This window comes from Colletotrichum orchidophilum (assembly GCF_001831195.1).
Source record: "Colletotrichum orchidophilum strain IMI 309357 chromosome Unknown Scaffold_14.1, whole genome shotgun sequence".
NCBI lineage: Eukaryota > Fungi > Ascomycota > Sordariomycetes > Glomerellales > Glomerellaceae > Colletotrichum > Colletotrichum orchidophilum.
In genome coordinates this window covers 148,429-166,788 of record NW_019172970.1, presented here as the reverse complement: position 1 = coordinate 166,788, position 18,360 = coordinate 148,429, and the positions used below count along the sequence as shown (strand labels likewise).

The following is an 18,360-nucleotide window of genomic DNA, read 5'->3' as shown; positions in this document are numbered from 1 at the left end:
GCTGAGACGGCACGAAGCAGTGAAGCTATGCTGTCTGCGAGCAGGATGTGAGACTTGATGCGTCTACTCGTGTTGAGGAGTACTTGCAAGCCGTATTCAGAATATTGAAAGTGTGTATTTGTATTAGAACAGCTTTATAGAACAAGTTTGCGTACCCAATCAACGAGTGACCACAGCCCCCATCTGAACGCCTAACCAGACCGGCAAAAACTACCCAAGAATCCATCGCCGTCATTTCATTATCCATGTCTATTCGGAGATGAAAGTGGCCTCGCTGAAGCAGAGACCCTCTTCGGAGATCTCTTGATCTCCAATCTTGAGCTTCAAGACAAGCTTCGTCTCTGTCGGGCAGTACTGCAATAGCTATCAGCTTGGCTCGTTGGAATACTTGAGACATGGGACTGGAGCTTACCTGGTAGATGTATGGCTTAGTGCCGGCCGTGCCAGCTACTATCTTCTTGACGAAGCCGGGAACCTCAGCCAGCACATCCACTCTGTCCAGCCTCTCGCCCAGCGAGCCCTCGACGACACCTTCCACGGTCTTGCCGTCCTTGTCTGTGCCGGACCAGGTGAACTTGATCTCCTCGGGCTCGGGCCACTCATTCACGGAATCATTCTTCGCCTTGGTGTGCTTGGCCGTTTGGGTGACACCGCCGTAGATAATCTCGCCGTCCTTGGCGATTCCGCCAACACTGACGGTGGTCGAGCCGTACGAAGGAGGGGTGGTATACTCCATCATGACGGCCGAGTAGTTGGGGCCCTGGAAGTCGACAAAGTTCCACTTGGCCGCCGCGTGGTGAGGCTTCATGCCCTGCAGCGCGTACACGTAAAAGGCCCGACCCTTGAAGTCGACGGCGCCGTCCTTGGTGGTGATGGTGCCCTCGGTAACGCAGCGCGGCCAGAAGGCGTGGCGCATGGTTCCCCACGGCTTCGACATGTCGGTGCCGAACAGCGTCTTGCCCGTCTCGCCGGCGTGGAAACCGGGCGACGTGCGGGTGACCTTGAGGTTGACGATGGCGTTCTCCGAGTTCATGCTCTTGATCGTGTAGTAGGTCCCGTCCTCGGATAGCTCGACGGCGCAGTCGTCGGCGTAGAAGGACAACCGATCCTCGCTCACCTCGTAGTGGCTGAGCTGTGTGGTCTCCCAGAGCGTCGGTTTCGACTTGTTAGGGTAAAAGATCTTGGCGTTGAACTGGCATGTCGTGCGAATGCCACTAATCGAACATTGGGTCAGTATGAAAGAGACAGACGCGGAGGGTTTGAAAGCTACACCATACCCAACGTTGCTGTAGATGATTTGGGCCAGTCCCAGATGTCCATTGTCGCCCATCAGGTAGAAGCTCTGCGTCTCGACTGAGGTCGAGTCGGCCGCGATCCATTTCAAATCATCCTTGGTGATCTGCGTATGGGTGGTCGTCTTGGCCTCTTCGGCGACGGATCTGATAGCTGTTGGGCCGTAGATGGGCTCTTGGGTACCCGCCACATCGGCGAGCCTGGCAGAATTAGAGGTTAGCCTTGGCTGACGCAACAGAGAAACGGCAAACGCTTTTACTTTTGTTGCGCCCACTTGAACATATTGACGGCAGGGCGTGTAGGCAGGTGACGACGGATAGAAACGTAGGGAAATAGGGGTCGTCGATGCCGGAAAAATGCAACAGGTTTATACACGGGGTAATGAGAGAACAAGCTTCTCGTTTGTGTTCTTAAGGGAAAACCGAGTTGAGAAGAAGTTGAGTTGACCGCCCCAAACAAGAACCAGCTGAGGGGCCGAGGGGTCATCCCACGACCCAGTGACGGTGAAACTGTGGCTAATGCGACCAGGGTGGGACCTGCGTTCCCCGAGCATCCCGGTCGCTTGGACTGTTGGCGCGTGGCTGGTGCATCAAGGATCCTAAATTTTCCACCTCCGAACAGTGAGCAGCATCTGATGGATTGAACCTAGCTTGGTTGTCGCGGCGCATACACCTGCCAATCACCTCCCACCTGCTACTCCCCTTCCCAACGAGCAGACTTGTCTGTATATCCGCCACCATGTCGAAGAGAGGAGCGACGATTGCCGACCAGGTCGTGAAGCTCATCGTGGGCGCCGGGCAGGCGAGCCCGAGTCCCCCCGTCGGTCCTGCGCTGGGTAGCAAGGGTGTCAAGTCGATGGACTTTTGCAAGGTGAGAGACTTGCCCTTGGGACCTGGTGAAGCAACACATGCCACTCTCTGCCCAACATCTGTGCTTTAAGGGGGCGGTTATGCCATGGTTGAGATCAATGCTAACGCGTCTTTGCTCAATTATAGGAGTTCAATGCAAGAACAGCACACATCATCAGCGGCACGCCGATGCCTTGTCGAGTTACTGTCCGAGGCGACCGATCATTTCATTTTGACATTCGCACACCTCACACATCGTGGCTTCTCCTTAACGCCGCCGAGGTGCCTCTCGGCAAGAAGGGCAAGCGGAAGGGCGCAATGAACCCCGGCAAGGAGACGGTCGGAACTGTCAGCTTGAAGCATGTCTACGAGATCGCCAAGATCAAGCAGACAGAAATGCGTCTATCAGGTCTCGGCCTCGAGTCGATCTGCCGCTCCGTCATCTACCAGTGCAAGTCCATTGGTATCAACGTTGTGCCATAGAGCACTTGTCCTGCGACAGTCTATTTTCAATCAAGTATAAAAACGGAGTCAGGCGCGGAAAGCATCCACTTGTATACCATCTCGGACGAATAAGAGCGTGCCCACTGTACAATTATTGGAGGCTAGAGGCGAGTTTAGAATAGCAGGAGGAGGTACTGTACGATGAGAATCTCAACCGCCAAGAATAAGGCAGAGCACGGCACAAGAAAAACGTTCATACACTAGCGCCGCGCGGTCGGGACATGGCACGTCTGAAGGGATGCTTCATGCGCCCCAGAAGTCCCAATTGCGCAGTGACGTCGGAATGTCTCGTTTTGAGGCGAAGTCCGTTCTCATGCTTCTCCTGGTGCTCGACGGTGCATGTTCAGCGACCGTCCGTGGGCGACCGACATTACTAGCCGTCTAGCCTTTTTTTTCGAGAAATAGGAAAAAAAAAATTGGCGGGAAATGGTAAAAGACTGACAAAATGCTGTCTATTTGCAGCACGCCTTCGTGAGTACGACACAAGGCGGATTGGCGCATGGCCTAAACAGAGCTCTGTGTGCCAGGTTAGGAGGATTTGATGGAAAAGCCTCATCGTGACGTGCTGAGCACGGAAGTAGATGGGGAAACGAGTCGACAAGGTCGGTCCAAAGTCAGATGTGCGATCAGCGGTCTAGAATTGATATGCAAGCGGCGAAGCCAGAACATCAGTGGAGAAGAGCTGGCTGAAGGTCTCCAGAAGCTTCGCAATCGGGATCGACAGAACTATTGAGACTTGAAAATGGAAGCTTACACGTCTTCCTGCACGTGGTTGGTGAGGTGTCGTGGACAATTTCTGACCTGTCCTAAGCTGCAAAGCTTCCGCTGAGAAGCTCGCGCGAGGAGGTGCTTCAGCTCCCCCCAGCGGAGGCCCGCTGAGCGCGATGAAATGCAGGCCCAGATCTAGACAGTGGCACAATGCCAGGGCAATGCCGATGGAGATGAATTGCACACCCTGTGCCCCTGGAAAGCCGTCCTCTTTTTGCAGCGTGCCCGAATAATGGTTCCATCAGCAGCAGCCTGTCATCTGCAACAAGACGCCTCCAGAGTGGGACCGACTCGAAGCCGGTGATGTGACGGAACAGTGGCCGTTTTCATGCTGTGAGTGCAATACCGGGACGACAACAACGACCACGCCACTGTGCTGGGCTCGTCGGTCTGGAACCGGAGATGCGGCGATAGGCCGGGATGAGGGGCAGGCAAGGTATCGAGGTACGTCTCGGCATGTTCTCTGAAAATGTGTCTCGGGTTAGTAGGCAGCTGGGGGAGAGGGGAGCAAAGCTCCGTCTGTTCCTGTCCATCAGCTGGAAGCTGACAGAGAATTGGACCTCACGGCTCATGTAGGCCGGTGGATGACGGGATTATGGTGGGTCGTCGAATGTGCGTTCCCAACTTCTCAGAAGACTTCTCAGAAGACTTCTCAGACTGCCTTCTGAGAAAGTAATCTGTTGTTCGTTTGTTAAAGGAGGGCGAAGGCGACTTGGGATTGGTGTGCGTTCGTTTCCTTGCGGGCTGACTCGTTCGTCCAGGCCTAGGCAAGTGGTGCATTGTCGAATAATCTGGCGCGCATTGGCGTTCGTTGACCTGGTGGTTGGGTATGCCCTGGATCGGTGCCATGACTTCAGTACTTTCGGCCCTCAGCGGCGCAATGAGAAGAAAGGATTTTCAGAGACGCGGGAACTCGGAAGAGTCATTCGGCCTGGCGGAGATCGGGCCGCGGCCGAAGCCGGCAAACCCCGTCAACATTCATGGGTGTCTTGTTGGTGTTTTGCGAGATTCGTAAAAACGGTGAAAATGTGACCAAAGGGATTGGCCGAGTTCCGCCTCACAGCTGTCGCATGTGTCACGGATGGGAAGCCAAGAAGCCAGCCCCTGGCGCAAATTGGGGGCACTTTGGAGGCACTTTCGGGAGGGATATTGGGAAAAGCCGATGACCGACGGACCACGGGCCACGAATGAAGTCTACTGTATACAGTAGGTAGAGAAGCCGGGATACTTACCCGCACCATAGGTCAGTATCCGTAAAAGGCGAGGTAGAAAAAAAATAGAACATTTCGATCGCCACAGGGCAGGCAAGGGGCCAAGGGCTTCGTCTTCGGCAGGGTTCCTGATGCAGATATCCGTACGCGCAATACACCCATGGTTTTTTGGGCGTAGGTGCCCGTGCCTAGTAAACTGCCAAGTACGGCACCTATTCGTCCCCCTTCCCTCACTCGGCTCCCTTTCGGCGGCTCAGGTGCTCCAGTACCATGTCACGGAGTCTTACCTTACCTTATCCAGTCCACCGCTTCCCCGATAAGGAATGGATAACGATCCCTATTGACCACTCAGATTGCACCCTTTCCAAGCTCATCCGACCAGCAGAGGAAGGTAGGTATTGTATACTTTCTGGCCCTCTTACCTGGCTCGGAACTGGCTATGGGTTACAGGAGGTCGGCGGACCCATGAACAGCACACTCGATATTCTGCGATACGTATCTGTGCCGGGTTCGGGCTCACTTTGATATTCCCCCCTCGGGTCCCGGTGTCTACTTACCTTCCATCATACCTACCATGTATCTTCAGGTTACCTTACTCTTCACCTATTCATCCAAGTCTTAAGCCAAACAGTGACAGGAAAAGACGTGAGATGAGAAGAGCATGCGACAACGTGGTTGATCAATTACACGCCAAATCACAGGGAGATATCCTCCGTCAACAGTGTTTTAGAATGCTTACCGAGTACTTACATATGCTGTGCATTTTAGCGGTACCTTTTCCACGCGCAGTGATTACCTTGCCTTAGGTTCCTTAGCCTTAGTGCACCTCAAAGTGCCCCACCATCCGCATTTGGCATCCACACTCATCCAGTCCTGGGTATCCGTACTTTTCTCTTTTCCAAGCCCGATCCTTCGTATTGTCGTCGTCTGGTCTCGGTTTTCTTTCCTCTCGCTCCTCTTCCCCGCCATCTGCTGTCATCACCGTCCTTCTCGACTCCAGAGAAGCTGCAGACGACGAGCAGACCATTGTCACTGCACCAGCTAAACCCACGGCTACCTCGTCTCCCGCCCGCGATCCTAAGAAAGAGGATGCTAAAGTCCCAGGTACAAACGCCATATCCTTCCGTCTGTTCCGGCGCGCGCAACCCCGCCCTCGGTTCGTCTGTTGCGCATGTCACAGTCAAATGAACACTCACTCGCCCAATCTTTCACGCACCAACGCCCACGCCCACGCCCACGCTCACACCCCAAACCTACATCTCATTCTCAACACAGATCTCGTCTTGTGCTGACCGCTGTGCGCAATGCCTAGAAATCACGCACAACGCTCCAGATAACCCGAATCTCCACAAAGGCGACAAGATGACGCCTCAAGATGCTCCCGCCGTTCGCTTCGCTTCTTCCGTCGAAGAGATAACGCCCACCGTCACCACGACATCACCCACCGAGACTCTGTCTCCCACCGACGCCGCTACCGGAGATGGAGACGAGTCTTTGGCCGAAGTAACGCCCGATCAGCTGAGAGCTCTCTCAAAGTCCCTCCAAGGTGCGCCGTTGCAGCAGCGCCGGATGAACGTCTTTGGCTTTGAACCATACTCACTACCTGCATCACGCGTAAGTAGTCCGCCCGTCATAATTCTTCAGTTTATGCGTGGCCTTGGGGGCTCTTGACGTTGCTTCCTGTTGGCTTGGGCGTCCGCCTTGATGCGCTGTGTTTCAAAGTGTCCTACCTACCCCTCTACCCAACCAGCTCTGCCTCGACGTTCAGACTTGCCTTGCCCAAACATCTCACCTTGTCTTCGCACTACAATCATCTGAGGCTTCTTCTCGATGGAGCTCCTCGTCGGAAGCTCCAATGATCAGTCTCATGCTCATCCCACTTAACCCCCAACCTGTCATGACAACACCAGTCGGTCACCACATCGCACGCACCAGCCTGCACAACTTGCTTCTTACTAAACCACCGTTACTTGTAGGTCGGCTCGCGAGAAGAAGACTCTGATAACAGTAGACTGCCGACCCCGAACTCCAGCGGACCGAAATCGCCGCGGTTTGGTCCGGCGCATCCGATGCAGTCACCTCCCCTAACCCCGGCGGGGACCGATCCATCTGACCCGACATCCAGAAGGAGCGGTGATCAAAATGACGATCGCAAGTCATCCACGAGCGATCCCCATGTCATCACTCCTCAGGCCTCCTCTTCTCAGGACTCACCACCATCATCAAGCAGTAAACAATTGCCCATTCGAGGCAAGTCGACGGAGGAGGTACCTCAACGATCAGCTTCTGCGGAAGATCGAGAGCACGACACCAGATCGCATAGGAAGGGGATGTTCTCTGTTGGTCCTGGAGGATCAGTACCGGTTTCGCGAGAATCTAGTCCATCTCGAGCCTCACTATACTATTCCAAGCCCATGACGCCAGGCGGAGATGCCAACGACCCTTATGCGGCTCACAAACGTCAACCACCGGCTCCGGCTCCTCAGCGCGGCCAGATTGACTCGAGATTTGTTTTTTCGCGCCGGAAGAACAAGCACGGTTCGCCATCTGGTTCCACTTCGAGCCTGGGCCGAGCAAGCGACAAAAGACATTCCGGGCTGTTGGGCAACTTGAAAGGACACGGTGATGAGCTGCAGGTCCCTCACGATGATTCAGCGAGCATCACGAGTAGACAAGGCTCCTTTGCGGACCTCAAGAGATTCTTCAAGGTCGGCGGGCATCACAAAATGAAGAGGGAAGCATCCCCAGCGTCAGTCCGCTCGGGCACCAAGACACCCCCTACGAGAGGGTCGCAACACGTTCCGTTCGGAGACGACCATGGGCTGTCTTCAAAATACGGAAAGCTCGGCAGAGTGCTTGGGTCAGGTGCTGGAGGATCTGTTCGTCTGATGAAGCGCAGTGATGATGGTGTTGTCTTCGCCGTCAAGGAATTCCGACCGAGACATTCTTACGAAACCGAGAAAGAGTACGTTAAGAAGCTGACGGCTGAATTTTGCGTCGGATCAACCCTACACCATGGCAATGTCATCGAGACGTTGGACATTGTGCAGGAGAAAGGCAAATGGTACGAAGTCATGGAATACGCTCCGTTTGATCTTTTTGCGTGTGTCATGACCGGCAAAATGACACGAGAAGAAGTCGGCTGCTGCTTCTTGCAGATCCTCAACGGCGTGACCTATCTCCACAGCATGGGTCTGGCTCATCGGGATTTGAAACTTGACAATGTCGTGGTCAGTGAGCATGGCATTATGAAAATTATCGATTTTGGCAGTGCCCATGTTTACAAGTACCCGTTCGAGAGCGATATTGTTCTCGCTTCAGGTTAGTATAGTCTTGGACTGTGTCTTGATGCGTGGGCTGACTAGTTGTAGGTATCGTGGGCTCCGACCCTTACTTGGCTCCTGAAGTTTACGACGAGCGAAAGTACGATCCCCAGGCTGTCGATATTTGGTCACTTGCAATCATCTTTTGCTGCATGACTTTGCGCAGATTTCCATGGAAGGTCCCTCGCATGACGGACAACTCATTCAAGCTTTTCGCAGCTGAGCCAACGCCGGGACACGACCCCAAGAAGCTTATTATGCCGTCAAGGTCTGCCAACGACCTCACAAATACTCCTCAGAGAGACATCTTTGAGGATGGCAAGCACCATGCTCATAGACACGAAGCAAAAGAAAGCCAGAAGGAAAGTCACAAGGAGAGTCAGAAGGACGTCCAGAAGGAAGTCCAGAAAGACGGCGAGGGGGATGCAACACAGGGAAGTGTGACGCAGCCTTCGACCAAAACCGAGGGCCAACAGCCAGCAGACAAGAAAGAGGTCATCAGGGGTCCGTGGCGGATCTTGCGTCTGCTTCCTCGCGAGAGTCGACACATTATTGGGCGCATGCTGGAGATCAAAGTGAAGGACAGGGCGACGATGCAAGAGATTCTCGACGAACCTTGGGTTGCAAACACAGTCATCTGCCAACAACCCGAGCCGGGCCGCGTAGTGCACGCAGAGGATCATCTTCACACTCTGGAGCCACCACAGCCCCAGAAGTAGATGATTCGTAGTTGCACGGGAACGGTCACCTGAAATTGCATGTTCAAACGGCGTTTTTTGGTTGTCGATGGGATTTTGGGAAGGGAACGGGATGTAGGAGACACTTGGCATGACATGAACCCCTCGAGGTTGAGGAAACAGCGATGACATTGGAGCTTGGGTGGTACGGGAGTCCGTCTTCTGGTTAGGTAGATGTTGCAACGGCTCAGCTCACGGCCTTGCCTTGTTTCAAGCGATTGATTGATTGATTAGATAGGTAAACAATATTAGTTGGCAAAGACCTAATATGTCAGCCTGACCGCCCTCGCCTTTGTGGTATCAAGAGTGTGTCATGGACGCCTTGTCTTACATTACAGAAAGCCATTCTGTGGAAAAGTCCCCAGTTCTGGTAGTACCTTACAATTTGGTGGCATGAACGACATTGCTCTTCCTCGGCACATGCAGCCAATCAGACAATAAGCAGGTGGTATGGTGGGGGCCATCGGGAAAATCTTTTGGCCGATCGGCCCAAAAAATTGTTGACATTCTGGAAGCTCTTGGAATAGCTTCAAGACTTAAAGTTCGTCCTCCGTATCGACTTCACATCCCTCCGAACGTCATTTGTCAATCCCTCTACACAGATCAAAGTTGCGCTCTTGCTGCCAATTCATATCAACAGTCACAATGGTACGTTGGCACTACAATTCTACCCAGTAATCCCGGCGGAGCTTCCCAATTGCTCAGAAGAAGCATTGCAAAGCAACAATAATCTTCACCCCCCGGTGAAAACATGTGCTGACCAGACATCTTACAACGAAAACAGTCTGCCTCCTTCCGCTCCATCCGTGCCCTCGCCCCCCTCCTGGACCGCGTCCTCGTCCAGCGCGTCAAGGCCGAGACCAAGACCGCCAGCGGCATCTTCCTCCCCGAGTCCTCCGTCAAGGAGCTCAACGAGGCAAAGGTCCTCGCCGTTGGCCCCGGTGCCTTTGACAGAGACGGAAAGCGGTTACCCATGGGCGTCGCCTCCGGTGACCGCGTCCTGATTCCCCAGGTATGCCCGATGCACAACAGCGCTCATACCCATCTTTTCCCGCACCCCTATTCCCGTCTGTGAACATGTAGCATCGGGACTTTGCAGCTTCAGGTCTCTATGTATTTAAGACTCTATTCACCCGCATTCTGCCGGCAGAAGAGGTAATAGTGTACTGGATAATGGGGACGTGAGAAGCAGGAAAGACGAAGAGAGTAAACGGATGCAACCACGTAGACCCAGTAGGCTAACGAGATGTAATGCAGTTCGGCGGCTCCCCCGTCAAGGTCGGTGAGGAGGAGTACCACCTCTTCCGCGACAGCGAGTAAGTCCATACCCCAAGCACCCTGTCGTACTTCCAAATCCATGGCTGGTGCCAAGCCGGTTGTCACATCATGGAAGACAAAGGCGCTAACTGGAGTGTCCTTTTTCCAGGATCCTGGCCAAGATCAACGAGTCATAAGAGAGAGAAATCTACAAAACTCCAAAGAAAAAACAAAGAAGTGAAAAGATACCCACGAGGTCTTTGGCGTGTGTACAATACCGTGTATCAAAAGAAACCCCAAAAATGAGAGCGAAATAAGGGCGGGTGAATCCCGCCCAGTATTCAGATTTACCATCAACCTGGGAGAATGTATTATGGAGGGAGTGACAGGCTCGGCCTTTTGCATAGAGATTGTTTTTGGGTGTAATGGTAGCAGGTGTGCTTTAGCTTCCGCTAGGGGGAGGCGGGGGAGCTTCTGAGAAGACGGGCAAAGGGACCACAAGCTCGAGCAGAGGGAGACTCGAGTGAGCAACGCGAGTCTTCCCCTTCCCTCGCTTCTTGCTCTACCCATGTCCGGAACTGCCTCCCCTTCGTGGGTTTTGTTTCATGAAGGAACCTCTCCTCTCTGCAATTCAACCAACCCTCTGTGGTTCTTCCCTCAGTCCAGTGTGATGTTCTCGTAGCCACCACCCTGTGTGAGCTGTGTGAGCTGTGTGGTTGCGCTTGGAATCATGGTGGCACTTGACAACTGACCTCGACGCCATACTTTCGTGAGGAGGTGTCATGAGTAAGTAACATATGCCATGGGGAAGAGATATGTGCGACTTCAATGCGGCCTCGAGAGAGTCTTCAGCTATCAAGGGCAGCCGGTGACATCGCACAGTTGCAAATGACTTTGCCAGTTTAAACACGTCTTTACGGGCTCCGCTTACTTTCAAAATCCTCAGCATAGGCTCGTCTCTCCTCACTATCAAATCTAAGGACAAGTAGGAGGCTGACTCAGGCGTGGGTGGCATACACCAAGCGACACCCGATCAAGTTACACGAGTCAAGTGGATGATCATGATGATGCCGGTAAGGAAGCTGGCCGTGGTGGATTGGACTCAGTCGTTGTCGTTTTAGGTGGTCGGTCAGAAGCATTTAGACATGTTGATGGACTGGGGCATATGAGGCAGGCATTCGCCGGGCTAGGGTAGCAGCAGTAAACAACGGCCACGACAGGACGTATGTCACTTACTCGCTACATTGACGGCTTGTCCCTTTTCGCCAAGACGGGGATCCGTTTTGTGCAGCCATCCTCTCGGATGCGCACATACAAGGCACACGTGCACAACAACAACAACAAGGAGGCACTTGTTTGGCTTCGATGACGATGTATGGTAAGGCTCTCGGATCGATGTGTCTGGGAGCTTGTCTTGGCAAGTCGGCTTCGGTTCAGAATGGAGCGGCGTATCCGTACTGTAGCATCAGAGGTAAGGGGGGCAGGGGGTGCTCTGTTGTGGTGAGTTTTTTTTATGGTCTTTTGTTGCCCTTCGCCTGCCCGGACCTGCAAGTGTGGGCGGTACAAGACAGATAAGCAATCCTTCGGGACGGGCGAGTGCGCGGAAAAGCGCACCTAATAATACATACAGACTACGGAGGACAGAATGCTTGATATTGGATTGCAATCAAGATTTCATCTGGGGATGCCGCGCACGCGGGCTGCGGCCTGCGGCCTGTGGTCCTGTGGATGGGGGATGGATTTTTGCAATGAGGCTCGGCTGGTGTCCGAGTCATTTCTATCATTCCTGTCTCACCACTCCATTGTCCCAACTTCCCAATGGCCTATTGTTCCCCCGGTCCCCCTTCGTACGGTGCTGGAATGCTCTTGCTCGTTGATGAAAAGTGTATAGTGGAGAACAATGAGATTGTTCGGACGCGGCTTCTCCCCGGCGATGAATGGGCAAGTACAACCCCGGGTCATTGTGACGAGTTGGAAGACAGGAAACAGAAACGGATAATGAATCCTCAACGGGGGAGAGGTGTTGTGCAGCTAGCAGCTAAGCCTCGTCCATTATAGGTACGATCTGACTGGGGACAAGGCAGCCATGGGCGATAAACAAGCAGAGAAAATTGGGATAAACATACATTGTAATTAAACAACTTTGCTCAGATCAAGAAAGAAGCGAGAGAATAGAGGAGTCGCTCCGAGATTGTGCATTGTCCACATGGAAAGTGGGAATCTTACGGAGACACAACTCACGGCCCATGGTCATGGTCCGCGGGAGAGGGAATCAGTGAGAATTGTGAGTGAGAGAGACTGGGTGAAAAAAGAGATGCAACCCACGGGTGTCCCGGGCAGACGGTGGATTTTCGCCGGGGAGAAGACCACGAGTCGGGCAATCCAGATTCTAGACGCAGACGGCCACCCCTATTTTTTTTTTTTTTTTTTTGGTGATGTCGTCCCACCAGGGAAGGAGGTAGGTAGGCGGTATCCGTAGGGATCCATGGATCAGGGTTGAAGAAGGAAGACACCGCGAAAACTGTGGAGATCAAGGTTGGGGTGCGAGACTTTTTTGAGGATCTTGTCAGCGATGAACGTGAGCCAGTCGTTTGCTGATCCTCTTTTCGTTCTGATACAGGGGGTTTGGGGGGGCAGATGGGGGCATGTTACGGGGGCCCAGAGTCAATTCGAAGCTGAGGTGCTCGTTTGACGCAGTAAGGCGGCTGCGTGCAATGTTTAGCCATACTCAGCCGCCAATCGGGAACGTAGGGGACGGTTGGTTTGGATTTGGATGCGCATGGAGGGATGTTCGTCTCGTCTTTTCCTTGCGTGGTTCCCGAGAATGCCCCAAGACTTTAAACGAAACGGCGGCTCGGGACAGGTCACAAGTGGGATCTGGAGTGGGTGCTTGGCAGGGCGTGACGCCTGGTCACCAGCTGGTCCGCGACGAGAAACAAGACTTTTTTTTTTTGTGGTTTTCTCTTGCTGTTAAACGTAACCTGGGCAATCCTTCCTGGAGTATCCATAGTGTACGGATAGAAAAGGCCATCACGGTTGAGAAAAGAATGAGCTGGACTTGGCTGGACTGGACTTTGGACTCTTTGGATGAATCGTGATTGGTCTTTGTAAACTGGAGAAACTGGATCGACGAGTTGGAAGTGGGAAGAGTTGGTAATACTGGGACCTGCGTGCCTCCGGGTCCAGCTCCTCTTTTTCCCCCTTCCTTTTCTTGCCCTCCCTCTCTTCGTCTTGGGGCGGCCCAGTTATACGTTCCAACTTTGCAGTCAAGCTTACATAGCAGCAGCTTACTTAATCGATGTTAAGGTGCGTTTCCCAAGTTTCAAGCCAGTCGGCCTAATTGTTTTAACCTTATCCGTACTGTGTTGGTGTCATTCCAGACTCTACCTTACTCAAGTGTATTGGCTAAGATAAGGTCCAGACAGATACGTACAACACTGGCAGCGTTTGGTGTGTGTGTGTGCCCGACAGGTAGCTAGCCGTCAGCCGATGGTCAGGAGTTGATTGAATGTCTCGCCTCGATAGTGGTTCGTCTCATTTTTTTCATCTTTCCATACTCAGATTCCAAGTGACAGATTGTTTCTTCTGGGCCCCCTTCTGCTAATACAAACACTTCCAACCCCCTTCCCAAGCTCCCGCTCCCCCTTGTGCCAATCATTCAACGAGACGATCAACCGACGCAGCCAAGCCTGTCTTTTTACCCTTTCCAGGCCAACGCCATCGCCAAACGGCCGAGCTTGTGGCGGCGGAGGGAAACACTAAACACGAGTTTAAAGCTGAAGTCGGCAGCCTGGTGACAGCCTCCCTCCCGATCTCCCGAGCCCCTGGGCCCCTGGACTTTCCCGCCCGGCTTGGAAGTCCAAGTTATTATCCGTACGGTATCTCCTGGAATCAATCGACAGAACGCGACTCACGGGAGTTGATTGACTCGAGTTAAACCCCATCATCGTCTTCTTCTTCTTCTTCTTCCTCCTCCGCCTGCCCCTGCCCACCACCTGCGAATCTGCACCATTTCGGCGCTACCAAATGTACTGAATTGGTTTAGTGCCAGGGGAGATCGACGAGTCTTAAAACGGCGTCTGAACTTTCCTCTCTGCTCTGCAGACTGCACGTTTCCTTACCCGCTCTCATGCTGAGGTGCTATGTTCGTACCTACTACGTACATTACATTGCATTCGCATATACGTTGGAAGGTCCAGCACATCGGGGTGCAAGCAAAGATTCTAGCGCGGCATGCCTGGCCAAGATGGGTCTCCATCTGCAGCTACCGGGCTTTTTCGTCCTTCCATGACGATGATCCGGTCTTGGAAGGCAGAGCGCTGCAGTTCCAACTTCCGAGAGTCCAGACTATCTGACTTGGTATGCGTGTTGTCGGGGGACTCGGGGGGGGAGAGGTGGGGGAAGGTGGGCGCGGCTACCCGCAACCCATGGACCCAGGCACCCAGGATTGAGGGAAACGATGGGAAACATGGGATGGCGGATGGGTGCAAAGTAGCGCCGCCCACTTCTGTTTCATCTTCCCATCTCCGCTGTCCCCACTAACGCACGCCACGAGGCCCTGCAATATGATTTCCTCTCTGTTTGTCAGTGGGTTTTTCTTGGCAGGGCCAAGGCTTCTTTGCTGTTGGTCAGGCTGTTTTTCCTTTTCTCCCATGCACTACTCCCCAGTCTCTCACCACACGAACCCGTATCTCTCTTTACACGGTATCTCTGCTGTGCCCCCTCGCCCCCCTCGCCCCCGGCACCATGATCTGACACCCATGGCTAGCTTAGGCAGGCAGAGGCCAGCCGCCAGAGGCTTGACTCACTTGAGAGAGAGGGAACCCTCAAACGAATCCGTATCCGTACATCCCGTATCCTTCCAGCTTTCCTGTTGGAACTCCACCAACCTAGCGGCGGCAATTTGTCTTGAAGCGTGCCCTTTTCGGCAGAATGACCGCGCTAGTGCACCACCTAATGTAACCTGCAAGTCGGGAACTGGGGGCAAGATGGCGGCGCGGCAGAGGCACAGATAGGATGGTGACGAAGAAAGATGGGAGTGGAGGTGGTGGCAGACTCAGGACTTGCTGCTGCTGCTACCACATTATGTTGCCTTCTGCAAGGTACCAGGCTGCCCGAGATGAGAGATGGAGCAAGCAACAACAAGGGGGGGTCTGCCCGTGGCCTTGCAGGAGCGGAGCTGCACGTCTAAAGGGGGGGCGTGCAAAGCGGTTGACCTTCTTGGAGAGCGAGAGTGCCACTATTCGCTTCCGCCCCTAGCTAGTGCTTCTTCCAACTGGGTGATGGAGTCTCGGAGAGGGTCAAGGGCACATTGCAAACCGCCCTCTCTCTTGTGGCACTGTTGCTGACCCTCTCTCGCGGCTCGCCCTTGTACCGGGCCTGTCATGGAAGACTGGGGTAGTGGTCCGTTGGTTGGTTGATATAAACCCATCTCGGGGCCCTCGATACCGGGCCGCCTTTCTCTTTTTGTTTTCCGACCCCCATCGCGTTCTGTACACAGCTGGCCGCTGATACTACACTCCCTTCTTGTTCGTCCTCTTTCTTGAACGAACTTTACATTCATTATACCCCTTCGAGCCAAACCACTCTCCGTCAGTCGTTTGCTCCTTCAGTCTCTCTCGTCCAGCACGAAGTCACTGTTGAACAGTTCCACTCCTTGAACAAGGCAAAGCCAAGCGCTTACACTTCGCAAAACAAACACCAACTACATTTCAGTCCTTTATTCGATATCTTCGATCTCGACTTCTTCAGCAGGCCTGCTCTCAGCTGTACACACAAAACCCGATTTTTCAGACCTCGACGTTCTCTCGCACCAAAAACAACCACCACTTGTCTCAGGATATCCAACTTTCCATCCATCAAAATGAAGTTCTTCACCACTGCCCTGGCCATGGCCGCTGCTGCCAACGCCCACACCCTCATGTCCAAGCTGTACATCAACGGCGAGTCCCAAGGCGAAGCTACCTGCATCCGTATGCCCAAGGATGGAGCGACCTCCACCTCTCCCGTTGCCGGCCTGACCAGCAACGATATGGCTTGCGGTAAGCCATCATGCCTTCATCCAGCTCAGACGCTGCTCATCTTGATATTCACATATACTGACAATACCCACAGGCAAGGACGGCCAGATCGCCGCCGCTTACACCTGCGCTGCCCCCGGCAACTCGAAGCTCACTTTCGAGTTCCGCCAGTGGCCCGATGCGCGTGCCCAGGGTTCCATCGACCCTTCCCACAGGGGTCCCTGCTCCGTCTATGTCAAGAAAGTTGACGACATGACGACCGCCGCCGCCGGCCCCAACTGGTTCAAGATCTGGGACGAGGGCTACGACGAGTCCACCCAGCAGTGGTGCACCGACAAGCTCATCGCCAACAAGGGTCTCTTGACCGTCGAGCTCCCCTCCGGCCTCCCCGCAGGCTACTATCTCATCCGCACCGAGATCCTCGCCCTCCACCAGGCTGTCAGCCTCCACGACCCCCAGTACTACGTCGGCTGCGCCCAGATCCACATCTCCGACGGTCCCTCCGGTGCTCTCGAAATCCCCTCCCAGGACTCTGTTAGCATCCCCGGCTACATTGACGGCTCCGAGCCCGGCAACAACTTCAACCTCTACGACAACCCGAAGTTCCCCTACCCCATCCCCGGCCCCCAAGTTTACAGCCCCGCCAGCACCAGTTCCTCCAGCGTACAGGCCACATCCTTTGAGGGCGGCGTCCCCGCCGACTGCCTGATCAAGAACGCCAACTGGTGCGGTAAGGCCGTCGCGGCCTACACCACCCAGACGGGCTGCTGGGCCGGCGTCGACGCCTGCTACGCCCAGGGCAACGAGTGCTTCGACTCCGCCCCGCCCACCGGCGCCGCCAACTGTTACGTCTGGAACGATATGATGTGCAAGGGCATCTCGGCCCAGTGCACAGCTATGAACTTCCAGGGCCCTCCCACCATCGAGATGACTGCCAAGACTGTCGCCGCCCCCGGCCCCATCCCCGCCGCCGTGAACCTCAACCTCCTCGGCGGCTCCGCCAACAACGCTGCCCCCGCCCCGGCCCCCGCCACCCCTTCCAAGACCGCTGTCCCCGTCGCTTCTTCCTCTGCCCCCGCTGCTGCGGCTACCCCTTCGGCCGTGTATGCCGCCGAGGACCCTGTCGCCACCAACCCGCCCGCCGCCGCCGTCCCGACTCCCACCCCGGCTGCCCCTGCCCCTGCCCCTGCCGCTCCTTCTGCCTCCGCTCCCGCCACGGGCGGTCTCGTTGCCTCCACCGACGGCACCTGCGGTGGCAGCACCGGCTTTACCTGCGAGGGTAGCACCTTTGGCTCCTGCTGCTCCGCCAGCGGCAAGTGCGGCAGCAAGATTCTGCAGTGCAGGCCCTCTTGCGGCTGCCAGTCCAAGTTCGGTCTCTGCCTCGAGGCCCGCAGCCTGAAGAAGCACAACTAAAGCAAAGCAAAGAGCGCTTTTCCTTCCTGACAAACCTCCATCAAACTACATCACGACATCAAAGAACGAACGTGATCATGACGACGACATGAAAGAAAACTTTCTTCTTCCATCAGTGGATTCAAAACTTCCTCTTCGCTTCGCTTTTTTTCCCCCGGGTCTTCCCTTTTTTTTAAAAAAAAAAAACCAAATCCATCACTGCATCATTATCTTCATTAGGGGGAGGAGACACTCTTGGGGTTTGGTGAACAACACACATACATCACGGCCGGGTTCAATGGTGTATTTTGAGTGGGAAAAGATAAATCACATCGGATCTGGAAATCATGGACATTGCTTGGGTACATTCTGGTGTTTGTTCTTTTCGTGCCATTCTTGTATATAGTCTACAATTCAATCATAACAGTAAAAGTTTTCAAGATATCTCAGCGTCCTTCTTGGCCCTGTTGCCTTTATTACCCCATGTGATTTGGGGGGATGAGGGTATGCCATTGATATACAAATATGTGCTTATTATCTACTGTCTAAGAGGATGCTATCTTCTCCAACCTTTTATCTCTACTTACTTTTGTTCGACGGGTATTCAACTAGGAATAGAAAGCAACTACACACCAGACAACAACAACAACGCCCAGATCGTCACAACGGCCCTGAATTACTGTCGAGGACCTACAGCCTGGCAGGATGTCACGCCACCCTTCCCTTCCCAGGCCTTGTGGTATTCAATGTTCGCCACCACCACCAACACCAAGCCACCCGAATCAGATTGCCCGCATCCGCCATAATCACGATTTATCCTTAAACGTGTCGCTGTTGGTGCAGATACACGTATAGTCGTTCGAACCATGGCCTGCGCGGCTGGCACAGTGAGGTACGCGATGTCCCGGGAAGGAGCAGGGCTCCAGGGAGGCCAGGGCCACTAGGCACTGAGGGAGAACCGGGTAGATTTGCGAGATATGATGTTTGGATGTCTTGAGTTCAAGAAA

General features: G+C 54.1%; 5 protein-coding genes across 5 annotated transcripts; 4 read left to right on the top strand and 1 right to left on the bottom strand.

Moving 5' to 3' along the window:
• Nucleotides 1-249: 249 nt before the first annotated feature.
• Nucleotides 250-1,575, bottom strand: CORC01_02466 (uncharacterized protein; the record flags this gene model as incomplete). Its single annotated transcript, XM_022614116.1, has 4 exons — nucleotides 250-354; nucleotides 413-1,214; nucleotides 1,278-1,493; nucleotides 1,553-1,575. 4 exons carry the CDS (start codon nucleotides 1,573-1,575, stop codon nucleotides 250-252), a joined length of 1,146 nt encoding a protein of 381 aa, XP_022479328.1.
• Nucleotides 1,576-2,031: 456 nt separating this feature from the next.
• CORC01_02465 (50S ribosomal protein L11) lies at nucleotides 2,032-2,624 on the top strand (the record flags this gene model as incomplete). Its single annotated transcript, XM_022614115.1, has 2 exons — nucleotides 2,032-2,163; nucleotides 2,289-2,624. 2 exons carry the CDS (start codon nucleotides 2,032-2,034, stop codon nucleotides 2,622-2,624), a joined length of 468 nt encoding a protein of 155 aa, XP_022479327.1.
• Nucleotides 2,625-5,713: 3,089 nt separating this feature from the next.
• On the top strand, nucleotides 5,714-8,666 carry CORC01_02464 (uncharacterized protein; the record flags this gene model as incomplete). Its single annotated transcript, XM_022614114.1, has 4 exons — nucleotides 5,714-5,780; nucleotides 5,937-6,238; nucleotides 6,601-7,945; nucleotides 7,996-8,666. The coding sequence occupies 4 exons, from the start codon at nucleotides 5,714-5,716 to the stop codon at nucleotides 8,664-8,666; spliced, it is 2,385 nt and encodes a 794-aa protein (XP_022479326.1).
• Nucleotides 8,667-9,329: 663 nt separating this feature from the next.
• CORC01_02463 (chaperonin 10 kDa subunit) lies at nucleotides 9,330-10,138 on the top strand (the record flags this gene model as incomplete). The annotated part of the gene is made up of 4 exons (XM_022614113.1): nucleotides 9,330-9,332; nucleotides 9,469-9,696; nucleotides 9,942-10,000; nucleotides 10,111-10,138. 4 exons carry the CDS (start codon nucleotides 9,330-9,332, stop codon nucleotides 10,136-10,138), a joined length of 318 nt encoding a protein of 105 aa, XP_022479325.1.
• Nucleotides 10,139-15,804: 5,666 nt separating this feature from the next.
• CORC01_02462 (endoglucanase B) lies at nucleotides 15,805-17,374 on the top strand (the record flags this gene model as incomplete). The annotated part of the gene is made up of 2 exons (XM_022614112.1): nucleotides 15,805-15,982; nucleotides 16,056-17,374. The coding sequence occupies 2 exons, from the start codon at nucleotides 15,805-15,807 to the stop codon at nucleotides 17,372-17,374; spliced, it is 1,497 nt and encodes a 498-aa protein (XP_022479324.1).
• Between the last annotated feature and the right edge of the window lie 986 nt (nucleotides 17,375-18,360).